General features: G+C 35.7%; 1 protein-coding gene across 4 annotated transcripts in view; it reads left to right on the forward strand.

The window, feature by feature from the left end:
• Positions 1–473: 473 nt before the first annotated feature.
• BANK1 (B cell scaffold protein with ankyrin repeats 1) overlaps positions 474–13620 on the forward strand; it is a 305662-nt gene continuing 292515 nt past the window's right edge. For 3 of the 4 annotated variants that reach the window (XM_045820453.1, XM_045820455.1, XM_045820454.1), the window contains exon 1: positions 474–779. In XM_045820453.1, the coding sequence (XP_045676409.1) occupies positions 710–779 (70 nt within the window). In that variant the 5' untranslated portion in view covers positions 474–709. Of the gene's footprint in view, positions 780–1433; positions 1548–13620 lie in introns of all 4 variants that reach the window. The other variant, XM_045820456.1, reaches the window with a different exon arrangement.

Consider the following 13620-nt stretch of genomic DNA (forward strand, 5'->3'; position numbering starts at 1 on the left):
GAAGAAGGGAAATTTATTTTAAGGATTTGGGGCAGCTATGAATTTTTCCTGTCTGTAAAGAAAACAAAGCAACAAAGGACACTCTCCTTTAGAGGACCTATTGAGATCCGTATCTAATTTTGTGCTGGGCCCAGTTTTGACTTTACAATGTATGAATCTAATCTAGAAAGTCTGGGCCAAATGAACTATTTAGAAAACTAGTATATATCTCATTTACATCTTTATATCTTTATTTTTATATTCATGCATCTATTTTTTTATATTCATACCTATTACTCCCTTTTTCCAGCCTATGTCTCCTTCTGATATCCCTATTTCTGCCCTGAATGGGGCACGGTGGAAGACCTGGAATGGGACAGAGAAGCTGCAGTAACAGGCAACACAGCTCTGAAACTACCCTAGGTGAAAAGGTGAGGAGGGAACAGGACCATAGAGCGTTAGAAACCAAACCAGTCAAAAAAAAGGATGCAAGAGCAAGCCCCAGAGCAGTTTCACTTCCTTCGGGTGCCTTGCAAAGCTGAGTCCGGTCCTGCGGCCTGAGTGCCGGAGCTGCGTTTCCCGGGAGCTCGGCCCCAGCTTCCCGAGGCTCGGAGCGAGGCTCAGAGCTCGGGGGGCGAGGCCCGAGAGACCGCCTGCGCAAGAACATCAAGTCCGGAGAGTCGGGAGCTCTGCGGCACCTGTCTGCAGGCGCCTTGGCTTCAGCGACGCGATGCTGCCTGCTGCCCCGGGAAGAGCGGGAGGGGGCCGGCAGCGGCCCCCCAGCGACCCAGCGCCCCCAGGTGGGTGGGCGCGTGTTCAGAGCACTTGAGTGGGAGGCAGCCCTCGAGTCTCAGGGGCTCTGCGCAGGAGGACCATGCGGTCCAGTGAGGGGACCAGGGCTGCCCACTTTCCCCCATCTCTGCCTGTTAGTCCATCTGGCAGTCCAGCTTCTTTGCTGGAAATTTGGACGTGGCCCGGCGGGAGCGCAATCTGTGTGCTGGCCAGTTTCTCCAGCTTTCCTGTAACTGGAACTTTACAGAGCACCCGGGAGAGAGTCCTCCAGTTTCTAAAATCACCTTGGAACATGTTAAAGATGTGCAGGTGTTTTAAAGTTACGTGTAATTCTAAAAATTATGTCCACATGTTACAGCAAAACCGTGTTTGCCATGCCCTGTTCGTAGCATCCACCGTTTACCTGCTCTGCCTTACACAATCAAACCTGGGAAATTGCTAGGATGGATCGTGACCTGCTTATCTGGCTAATGTGGGACCACTTCACCTGCTAATTTGTTAAAAGGAAAAACGGTCAACTTGTTTGAACACATAAACGAGTTTACAGGTCAAATAGACATCAGGGCTTTTGTAGTGTGTTCTTTTTGAAGTATTTTAAATGCATTTGTGAACTTTATATTATAAAAAGTGTTGTTTTGATTTTTTTCCAAAAATGCCTTTAGTTTGGTATCAAGATAAGTGGAGATGTTCACAGTGAGAACTGCACAAAGAAGACCTGAGTAAAATTTTATGAATCTGTTGAATGGATTTTCTCATAGCTTCCTAGCATTTTTCAGGTAATATAGTTTGGGCTTCAGTTGCTTCTCTGGGTTAGTGTATGCGTTAATATATAAATTTTAAAAGACCAGTTTTCAGTTAAAATGGGAAGTACATTTGTGACAATGGAAAACGGCAAGAACAGAGTTGGCGCCCATGATCTCTCCATGTATCAAGGTTTAAGTATTGAACACCGACACTGTTGAAATCGTGGCTCTGATGGAGCGCAGCGGGGCAGCCTTGCTAGCTAGCATTAGTCAACAGCCAGCCAGGCTGCTGGACCTAGAGCAGGTTAGCTGTTTTGTCATTTCAGCTTGACAACTTAGTTACATGGAATGAACTACAGTTTGTCTTAAACTTTTAGATTGAGCATGTCACCCAGAAAATGACTTTTATTTTATTTGATATGCAACTAATATTTTGAGGTATACGCTATTATGGATAATGCTAGAGTGATGTGAATCAACTTTTCTCTTTCTGATTATTCCTATTCCTTCTCTGCACTTTTCTTCATCTCCTTTCATCTTTCCCAATATGGTACTTATCACTTGCTTTATTTACCTCCTTATTTGGCCAAAATAATGAAATTTGTCATGTAGTGAGCTGACTTTTGGTATTAACCCAGGCCCTCTCCTAGATATGAGTAGTCTTCCCAGAGAACTAGTTCAGAGATTAATCCTTTTTATTAAGTGGAGAGCTTTTTTGGTGTGACATTGCTTTCTGCCTTGGGCATCTCCATAGCATTGTAGGCTTGGCTTAGGGGTCAGTCTACCTCCTTCATTTTAGAAAAGAGAAAACTGAGAGGCGAGGACTGACTTGCCCATAGTACCATAATTAATTATGTGAAGATCATCCATTCTTCGCTTCACCAACAATCTGCTATCACCCCATCAAAGCTGTGTGGTAATAGAAATGTAAAACGGCAAAAACAATCTAACATGGTAAACACAGTTTTATGCCTGTGAAGGTGTTTCTGGCATTGGGTGTGCACTACACTTGTGGTGACATCTGTGTATGCTGCCATCAGAGATGTCTCCAAGTGTTCCCTTTGTCCTTTAGTTGGGCCCCATACTAAAACAATGTAAAAATGATTCACAGTGGATAAAAATTGTATTTAGACTGTATTTTGTAATTTATGTTGAATTAGATAATTTCCACCAATGTCTGAAAGGGAAATTATCCATTTGCTTCATTCCAAAACCAGTAATTTTAAAATTTAATTTTAACTGCTACCTTCAATAAGGACTGCATAAATATTAAAGCACAGATTATTCCCTATCTTATAGTTTTTTATTTTTATTAATATTATTTGATGTCTCTTATGAAAAGAATTAAATAAATCATTAGCTTAAAAACAGGGAACATCTCTCCTGTCTTCCCATGTTCTACATGTTTATACACAGCCTGTGAGGAACATGGTTTCTCTGGGTCTCTCTACTCTGTCTTGAAGTTCTTGAAGCTTTTGAAGCTTTTTACTTTGACTACACTTTTCCAACATAGTCAACAACTTAGATTTCAACCTAGATTTCTTCTTCTAAGGAGATACCCTGATTCTGACTCTATTCTGCTGGCTGTTAAAACTTGCTTTCTTCAGACCAGCTGGGAAGGTCCTGATATGATAAGACTAATGAGAGGCAGTTTCTTAGGGCATTTTCACTTTGATATGAGATACTTCTATAGTATCCGATTGCTTAGGAATTCAGATTTAAACAGCAGCATATTTGGTGTTATACTTGGGATAGCAGAGGGAACTTTTTGCCACATCTATCTGAACACGTATTGTCGGTGACCATGCCCACTTATGATTGCCTCACATCCAGTCTAGCTTCACTGCTTATCTACTCTGTGATCTGGGATGAATAACTCAATCTGTCATAATCTCAGTTTGTCCATTTAAAAAACAAAAGCAGGCAGAAAAATAACATTTATTTGAAAGAGTGATTTTGAAGATTAAATGAGAAAATACATGTGTAATGCTTTTCAGGGAGCCTTAGCAAATAGTAATTCCTTAATACATGCTAGCTATTATTTGAATTTTTAGGCCTCTGGTCAGTAGTATCACATTTGCATATAAAATCTAGAGTCCTTATTGGGAAGCTGATCATTTTGACTTAGGAGAAACTTAAATAAATGAAGTCACCAAACTCCCACATCAAAAAAATTAGGGAGTATGGCTTCCTGTTGAAAGACACTGCCTCTTCCTTAGGGAAACAGTGTAGTTAATAGTTCTGAGAAGAGAATAAAAAGTCTGCAATGAGAGGAGTTGTGAATGGGTTGCTTAAAATGGTGTTAGATGAAGGTGGTTATGGGAAAGAATAAAATGGAAATTTAATAGGACAAAATGAGATTTTCCTGTATCACAGAGTACCAGTTGTGACTGGTACAATTAAATATATATACATATGTGAAAAAAATAAGCATCAAACAGAAAATTGTGGGATACTTTGTCAAATTATAAGAAGATGGAGAATCTATTTTACCAAAATATTACTACTGTGTTGAAAAATCCAATGTGAACTAAAGAAAAATCCTGTCAAATATAAATCACATTTTAAGAGTGTAAGTGGCACTTACCTGATCATCTGAGTTACAGTTGCTGTTTTATTACTTTCTTTACATATTATAGAATGTATTACAGTAGTTTTACAGATAGCAAATCTGTAAAAAGTAGGGAGAGCAAATATTTCAGAAATTATCATTTAAAAATAAGTTGTTACATGACCTTATAATTCTTTTTTTTTTTAAGCTTTGGTGAGGGAATTGAGAGATTCCATTCTTTTTTTAAAGATTTTATTTATTTATTCTTAAAGAGGGAAGGGAGGGAGAAAGACAGAGAGAGAAACATCAATGTGCTGTTGCTGGGGGCCATGGCCCGCAACCCAGGAATGTGCCCTGACTGGGAATCGAACCTGCGATGCTTTGGTTCGTAGCCTGTGCTCAATCCACTGAGCTATGCCAGCCAGGGATCTTTTTCTTGTTTTAAACATAAAGAATAGTATCTAAGTTTTACTGCAGGCATTCAATTAGCCCAAGTGGTAAAAATATCAGATAATGTATGGATTTATACCGCTCCTGTATTTATTTTTCACTCAAAGCAATATAATGTGCCATTTAGACATTTACCACTGGACAGAAATTTCTTTGTTGCTTCCAAGTGCTCTGCACTGAAATAATCCAGAAGGACCACTTCCCTTTGTAATTATGGAAAGTAATCCATCAATGTCTGTAGTGTTTTATAAGGTTTCCTTTGTATCTAGTTAATTAAAATGTTATGTTTTGTCATATGAATTATGTATTATATTTTCCTTTCTTTTAAGTTCCTGTACCACTTTTCCATATTAGTAATTCCCACTGCTTCATGTTTTATGTGATCCATTGTATAAGACATAATGAAAAGTACAAGAACAGTTCTTGACTTGTTACTCCATTTACTATTTGCATTTTTTTTTTTGGTCATAATCCTTGCTAAGGATTAACTACCATCCTTTGGTCAGGATCAATATTCTCTTCCTTTTTGTTTCAGTTTACCCATAGGAGCAAGTCTAATTTGCAGAAGAATAACGTAGTATCAGGACCCCTTGAAATGTTGGCCTTCTTTTAAGAGCTACCATTTATTGTGTTCCTACTTTGAATTCATATGATATGGATATCACATTACCCTGATAAATGAGAGCATCAGAAGATTAGCACCCAGTTTGGACAAAATGTTGTATTGTTCACTATAATCATATGAAAATATTGAATATTCATTGTGTTCTTTCACTTCCTGAAAAAACTTCTCTAAACTGTTGAAGTTGTAACTCCTAAGTCACTGTGTCTTTCATGAGGGGAGGAGTGGAAGGTGGAGAAACACCCACATTGCAAAGATGTGGAGAAACATTCCATATCAAAGTGGTGTGATTCTATAAAATCATGCCACTGGACTGACAAATTGTAAAGTATTGTATTTTACCATGTATAATGCTCACCCATGTTTTTGTGCACATTATACTCAGGGTACCCATTATTATAATGGCATGTAATCATTATACCCATATATAATGCACATCCTTGTTTTTCCTTCAAAAATTGGGCAAAAAAGTGCTCATTATACAAGGCAATTATGATTATTTCTTATGACTATATGAAGAATCCTTGAAGTTTATGCATTTTCTATATTGGTTGATCACATTTTATTTATACATAATAGACTGATATAGTTATAAATTTTCAGTAGATAACTGCAATTTTAGTACAATTAGTGAACTACTAGGTCATTATTGGAAAGTGAATGAGATAAAAATTTAGACAAACTCTATGTTGATTTCATATAATGAGATAATTTCCTTAATTCTCTCATTGTTTTTCAATAAATGTTGAAAGCTTTCACTACTCCAGGCACTTATTTGTAGACAAAAGAGCCTTCCCTTATTTTCCACTGATATTCACATGTCCTGTCCATCAATACTCATGTAAAATGGGTAGAACCGTGTATCACCCAGGTTCCCAGAAACAGTCACTTGGGCCAAGAGTAGGCACTTGATTCAAAGGTGAGCAGTCAGCCATGACTGATTCATGACCAGTGACGGGGTTTGCCTAGCTTTCGCAGATTTGTTGAACTCACCGAAGTCCTTCTTTTCTTTCAAAAAAGAGATAATGAAACTTGTCAGTGGAACATCAGTCTTTGATAATATGCAGTAGAAGATGACAGCCAGGTTGACTCATGTGCAAGATGGATAATTACAGAAGATGAGATGAAAGAATTGAGCCAGCTATGTTTTAAGGGCTCATGAGCCATAAATCTAGTGGATACAGAGTTGAAAAACACAGTATGCTACTTTTGCCCATAAGCCAATAGAAAGTTCAGTAATTGAACATCACAGAAAAGTGTTCATTCTACATCCTTGTCAGGGAATAAAATTTTGAGGTGACTGTCATTGTTAATCAAAAAACTATATGAAACAAATAATACATAACAGAAATGTCAAAATTTGTAATGTGCCCAACCTGCTTGAATGTGTTTTTTAAGCAGCATGTAGTGTCTTGAATTCAGACAGAAAGAATACCGTTAGGTAGACTTATTTAGGGTTGGAGTTTTATCAGGTGGGTATGACAGAAAAAAAGAAGGATGAGAGTTGAAACATGTGCAAAGATGTGATTGTAATAATGATACATAGATTCCAGTGTGGATAAAAAGGAAAAGATGGTCAATTAAAAGTAAATCTAAGGAATGATTTAGAATGCAACAAAGTTTTCATAAAAAGAAATATATTATTTTCCACTGATATTCACACTGAGTGAGAGAGCCAATGTGAGGAAAGAAAGGAGGAGGAGAAGGAAGAGGAAGGAAATAAGGAGAAGAAGGAACTCCAGAAACAAGGAATAAAAGAAGGAAAGACGAAAGGGGGAAAGTGAGACAGAATACCTGAGCATGTGAGAAAAATCTATTCTTAATGGAATTTATGGAATTTGTCTCAAAAAGTTTGCATAGAAGAAAATCCTTTGGTATAATGTCATAAACTTTTGAGTACAATTAAGTTACTATAGTAGCACTGATCTTAAAACAAAAAAATAATAAAATTCTTTCCTTCATTCCACATCTCCTCCAGTTACTATCTTTCCACACTCTCACTGCCATGCTTTCAAAATTGTCCACATGACAACCATATTCTCATCTCCCTTCACCCTTCAACTCATTTGAGTTTGGCTTTCATCTCCTTTGCTAAAGCTATTTACTTCTCTCCCTAAGATCATCTGTAAGTGTCATATGCCAAACACACTGGCTCAATTCAATCTCATTTTAGCTGAACTACTCAAAGAATTTGAACTAGTTCACCACTCTTGTTTTCCCAAAACAATTTGGTTTTATTTGATTGTTTTTGGTATTTTTTAAGATTTTATTTACTTATTTTTAGAGAAAAGGGAAAGGAGAGAGAAAGAGAGAAAGAAACATTTCGCTTGCACATCACATTGATTGGTTGCCTCTCACAAGCCCCAAGCCCCACAACCCAGACATGTGCCCTGACTGCGGAATCGAACTGGTGACCTTTTGCCTTGTAGGGCAATGACCAAGCAACTGAGCCACACCAGTCAGGGCCCAAAATATTTTGTTTTTGAAGTTGTCATTATACTCTCATTTTCCTTCTTTTCTTTTTAGCCTCTCCTCAATCATATTGGGCAACACCTCCTTCTGTACCAACATTTAAATGTTTGTTTTCTTTTTTTAATGTTTTATTTTAATTGTTGTTCAAGTACAGTTTTCTGCCCTTTACCCTCATCTCAGACCACTCCTTCCTCACCCCCCTCCTCACCTCCCTCCTGTCTCCACCCCCCCTCTTGTTATTGTGCATGTATCCTTTATACTTGTTCCTTCAAACCCTTCCCCTCTTCCCCTGAAATTCCCTCCCCTCTCCCCTCTGGTCACTGTCAGCTTGTTCTCAATTTCAATGTCTTTAGTTATATTTTGCTTGTTTGTTTGTTTTGTTGATTATATTCCTGTTAAAGGTGAGATCATATGGTATTTGTCTTTCACCGCCTGGCTTATTTCACTTAGCACAATGCTTTCCAGTTCCACAGGTCTCTAGCATAAAAAATAGAATATAAAATCTCTCCATAATTTTATATTGATTATGTTAAAATATATAGAATTTATTGGATTAAATAAAACATTATAATTAATTTTATCTTATTTGTTGTAATGTAGCTGTTAAAAATTAAAACTACATATGTGGCTTTCATTTGGTATTTATACTATATTTCTGTTGGATAGCACTGTTCTAAACTTTCAGAAAAAAGTTCCAATAAAATCCACTAAAGATTTGATTTCTCTCTTGTAAACTATTGTTGAACATGCAGGGTCTGGTAGAAGTAACACCTGCTCGAGTAGGGTAATAATATGGGTGTAATAATTTATAGTTTTAATTTGAACATTTCACCTAAAATGTCATATGGTGTGCTTGAGTGTGATATTGTTATGTCACAGAATTACATACTTTAGATTTTGTAATAAAATGGGGGCGTTTTCTGTGCCAGACCCTGTGTATTACCAGATAATTCTCATAAATACTAACACAATTCATAATTCCTTCAACAGTTTAGAGAGAACCTCTGTTCATTCATGCTCATCACAGAATGTACTTTCATAGTGATATTTCACTATAAAATATGAAATATTAATTAAATTTTAATTAGCATTTTAATATCATTGGCTCCTATTTATCCTTACTAATTTGTAAGAGTGTAATGCTTTATATACTGATGATTTATACTTTATCTTATGTATCACAAACATTTTTTAAAATTTATCATTTGTTAAATGATTTCAATTTTGGCATTTGTTGCCACTGCATATATTTTAATGTTCCTTGTTTCAAATATATGTAACTTTCTTTCATAGCTTCAGTTTCTATCTTGATTGAAGGAGTCTTGCTAACTCCTATACAATAATACAGTTTTCTAGGTTTTTTTATGACATTTAAATTTTTTATAGTTGCTTGTGGTGTACCTGGAATTTATTTTTGTATGTAGCATGAGACTGAAATCCAACTGAGGCCTTTTTTAAAAAATAAGGGTAGCCAATTGAGTAATCGGCATTTATTAAACAAAGCCTGTACTTCCTATTGATCGAAATACCACCATTGTCATCCAACAAACTTTCATATATCCTGAAATTAGCATTCTGAATTTTGTATTCTCTCCCACTGTTGTATTTGTTTATTTTCAAGCCAATACCTGCTAAGCAGAGTTCTCCCAAAAAATCTTCTCTACCCTAATTACCTTGACTATTAGTAGATATTTATTTGTTCATTCTTCCACTTTTATTTTAAATTATTTTATCTACTTCTCTTCCTTCCCATGCAACAATTGGGGTGTTGTATAACATGTGGTTTAGAGGCATTTAATAGAGAACAACCTAGCAGTTTTACGCAGGAAGAACTTTAACATTGGGAAATAGTTATTACATAATTGATGTACCATATTTTTCGGACTATAAGATGCACCGTTTCCCCCCAAATTTAGAAGGAATAATGGTTGTTAATGCTGCTGTTGAGTTCTGTTTGCATTTACATTGGTGAAATATTTATGTTATTAAATATTTTGCCACATTTTTTGCTTCAAAGATATTTTTTCCTAGTTTCCTCCTCTAAAACCTGGGTGTGTCTTATGGTCCGAAAATGCAGTGTCTTGGGAGCGACACCTAAGCAGGGCCACCGGGGACAATTTTTGTAACTGACCCCCTGGGTAGGGGTGGATAGTGAGGGAATATCCATTATCACCATGAGGAATAGAGGAAATCAGGAAGGCACTGAACCAGCTATTGACTGGGGAGAATTAACTTTAAATGATATTAAATCTTCCACTGGGTTAATTTGAGTAGAAAAGTCTATGTATAAAAGATCCTAGGTTTAAAAGAAATATATAGCAATTTTGATTTATTTAAATCAAATGACAAAGTTGGAAACTGTCCACTCACTCATATTACCATCACATAAATGTTGAATTTTCGTTATGTAGGTCTGTGAACAAATGTAACGAGATATTGTTTTCTATATTTAAAATGTCTTTCCATGTAACCTTTTATTGCAAAACTGGTTCCTTGTATCATTAGCTGGAAAATGTAACCTCTGCATGGAAATTATAGGAAGGAAAAATATCTAATTTTCTATTATTATTAAACTGTATAAAATGTTAAAAGTAAAAAAGAAAATATGTAGTGCTTTTGAAAAAGGAATTTAAGATAGATCTTTGGATATGCACAGAGCATTGCAATTCAAATTATATCAAGATTTTTATTTGTATTACAGAACAAACTAATCTCCTAATAACTTACACATTTCTTTTCTAGCTTAACATTGACAAATGCTATTTTAAAAGATACCTGAAGCTCCAAGTTGTGTTTGAATTTGTGGTTGATTATCTATACTGATATATACATTTATCTGTATTGACTCAAATATGCATCTGTCCCTTACTTGTATGACTCTGAGCAAAGTACTTATCTAAGATTCCATTTTTTAATATCTGAGATGGGTAACACACTTATTTTATAGGAACATAATAGTGGTTAAATGTAATTCTGTGTGTGAAGTGCCTGGAGGCCTCATAGCAAGTAACAAATGGCAAATATTATTCCTTTCAGCCAGAACTAGTATTGAACTTTCACTTTTATTAGAAGGAATGTGTCTACGTGGCTCATTCGCTAATCTCCTCGTGTCACATACACACAAATCTCAGGATTCAGTACCCCTTATAAAAGCTCTTCCAGTTCCCTTGTTTGATTTTCTCATCACTACGTTAAACACTATAATGTCTCTAAGTATATATTTCTCTGAGTGTTCACTACAAATTGTATTTGATGAAACCTTTGATCTGCTATGAAAGCAAATGACATGGTACATGAGAACTGTGTGATAATAATTAATGGACAAAGGACATTTTCCCTATTTGGAGAATTTAGTCCTGTTTATACATCATATATTTCTAAATAAAAATGTGGTTAACTTTTATTTCTTTGTTCTTGAAGGAAACTTGGTCTATGACTGTATCATATATTACCTTTCCATGCCTGCCACAAAGATACAGCACACACACAGCAATGGAGTTGACTCAGAGTCTCTTCACTGTTGTGTAAAGGCACTTATAATAACATCACATGGATGAAAATAAGGGTTGATATGGTTTTGTAGGTAAAGTTTTAGTAATAACTTCAGAATTGTTTAAATTATGTCTGAGCAATTTATTCTCTATAAGATATAAATCTATGCAGTGTGTCACCTAAATCTTGGAGGGTGACTAGACGAACAGAAAGCCCCCCTGAAACAAATTTCTAGTTCTGAGTAACCTATGATAATTAGAAAGTATTTGTGACTATGGAAAGAAAGGGACAAGTTTTCTACTTCTTTTAATAAGGTCAGGTTGATGAGAAGTTAGCAATTAACACATTTCACTTCTGCTTATCATTAGGAAAATATAAAAGAGTCATTAAAAAGTACATTTATGCATCATAAGTATTATACCATATCTTAGAATAATTTTCTGATCTGCAGCATATAAAAACCTAGGCTTAGGTTTCTCATTCGGAGTTGGAAGCCTAGCTGCAACATTTAGTTGTAGTTTTAGGACTTTAGGTAACTTTGTTACATGACCTCTCTGGACCTACCTCATTATGAAAAGATGAAAAATCATTTAGTTATGCACACCTGCTCCATAGCAGGTGCCCAGTAATTTATAGTTACACCATGGTGGTTGCTGAGCGAGTGAGTGGCCATGTGGGACTTTACAAAAAGTGACATACTTCCTGTATCTGATGGCCAATAAACTGGAAAACTTGAAATCATACTTCCAGAGCTTTATTCTTTTAGTATTATGTTGCCCAAACTGTATTCTGTAGTATATATGTTCCTTGAAAAAAGTGTTCCTATGGTAAAACAAGTTGTGAATACGCATATTAGAACATTCCAATGGGCTGAGAAATTCTGCAACTAACAGTGCATCTTCCATGTCCTTGAATCCATTGTTTCACAAATATGTTTAATGTGAGATGTTGTCATCTCAACATGGGTAGAGAAACAAGTTCATTTTTTTTTTTTTTGCACAAAGTTATCATCCCTGCTAAATTGCAAATGGTTCTTGAGAGGATGATTCTTACAGCCAGAGACTGGCAGCACTTCTTTCAGTTATGTATTCCTGGGTGCTTGTCGTACCATTGTGTAAATAAAGTTCTTATCCTCCACTGATGACCCACATTTTGAATGAATGAGAGGGAGGGAGGCCTATCATGGGAGTAGAAACTGAAGGGACTGTAGAGACAATGGCATTGGTAGGCTGAGAAGGGCCCACACATTTATCTGTCATTTTATTTTCTTATGATTAATTCAATTAGGTCACAGCTTTGATAGTGGGATATGCTAGAGAAAATGGAAGGAAAATCAGAAGGTGATTGCTAGGGAAAGTAAAGTGTGTAAATCAAATGGAACAAGGAACATACATAGGGAATTCTAATGTAAGATTATTTTGTAGTGTGTATGTTTCTATTTAAATAGCATTTGTGCATCTCATCTGAGCAAGTGATTTTACAGATATTTTCATGTTAAACTGCCTCTGTCAATAATCATGTAGGCTATGTCAGTGGTCTCACACTGCTTAAATATTGAGATTTTATTTATGCAAACATCCCAAAATTAAGAGCAACTTGACTACCTGGCCATAAACAGATGGCTTCCGTGTTAGAGAAGTCTGTCAATGAAACACATATTTGAAGCAAGTACATGGCTATTAAGAGTCACCCAAATAAATTATTGCTGAAATATATTTCTTCTTAAAACAACAGAAGCTGATGTAAATGTAAATAATTTAGTCAGAGAATGGATTTTATGTCTTGGAGATTGACTGACTTAACAGGTTATGTTGAAACAACATTAATATGACAATGGCTTTTATTACTCAGACTGGGTGCTCTTTAAAGGGAGGCGTAACCTCTGGCATAGGTCAGCAGAGACAAGTGCATTAATAGGTGCTTGCTGATTAGTTAGTACAAAGAATGGCATTAGAGTGTCCAGTTAAGTTTATGACAAAGGGTAATTAAAGATGTGTCCATTTCTGAAGGCCACATTTCTGAATATCCACAGAGTCCTCTATCTACCCTTACATAACTACCCTTGTTCTGGTACTTGTTTTTTAATTGTTTGGTTCACAGAAGGGCTTTCTTTCATTATAACAACAAAAAGAAAAACTTAAAAATTCATGAAACTTTTTACAAAAGATAATTTTAAGGCATTTTAAATATTAAATGAACTTTTAATCTGATAATAAGTAATTTAGTTATTTTTGCTAAGATTCTATAACTTTTTAATTTAACTTAGAATATTTAGCTAATTAAAATACCTTCTGGGGCAAACAGAGAGAAAAAAGTACTATTGGAATTTAAAGGCATATTAAATTCAATATCATCCATGTATGTCTAGAAGATTAAATCATTTTTAGTATTCTTTCTTTCTAAAAGAATACAGGCACACAACTGAAGATATCTCACAAAGACTTTTCTAGAAATATAAAAAAGTGGTGTATATACATCTAGTTTTTATTTTTCTACATTTAATAGTTTTACTTGTTCAG

Source organism: Phyllostomus hastatus, unplaced genomic scaffold, assembly GCF_019186645.2.
Source record: "Phyllostomus hastatus isolate PE091 unplaced genomic scaffold, TTU_PhHast_1.1 phas_scaffold_39, whole genome shotgun sequence".
NCBI lineage: Eukaryota > Metazoa > Chordata > Mammalia > Chiroptera > Phyllostomidae > Phyllostomus > Phyllostomus hastatus.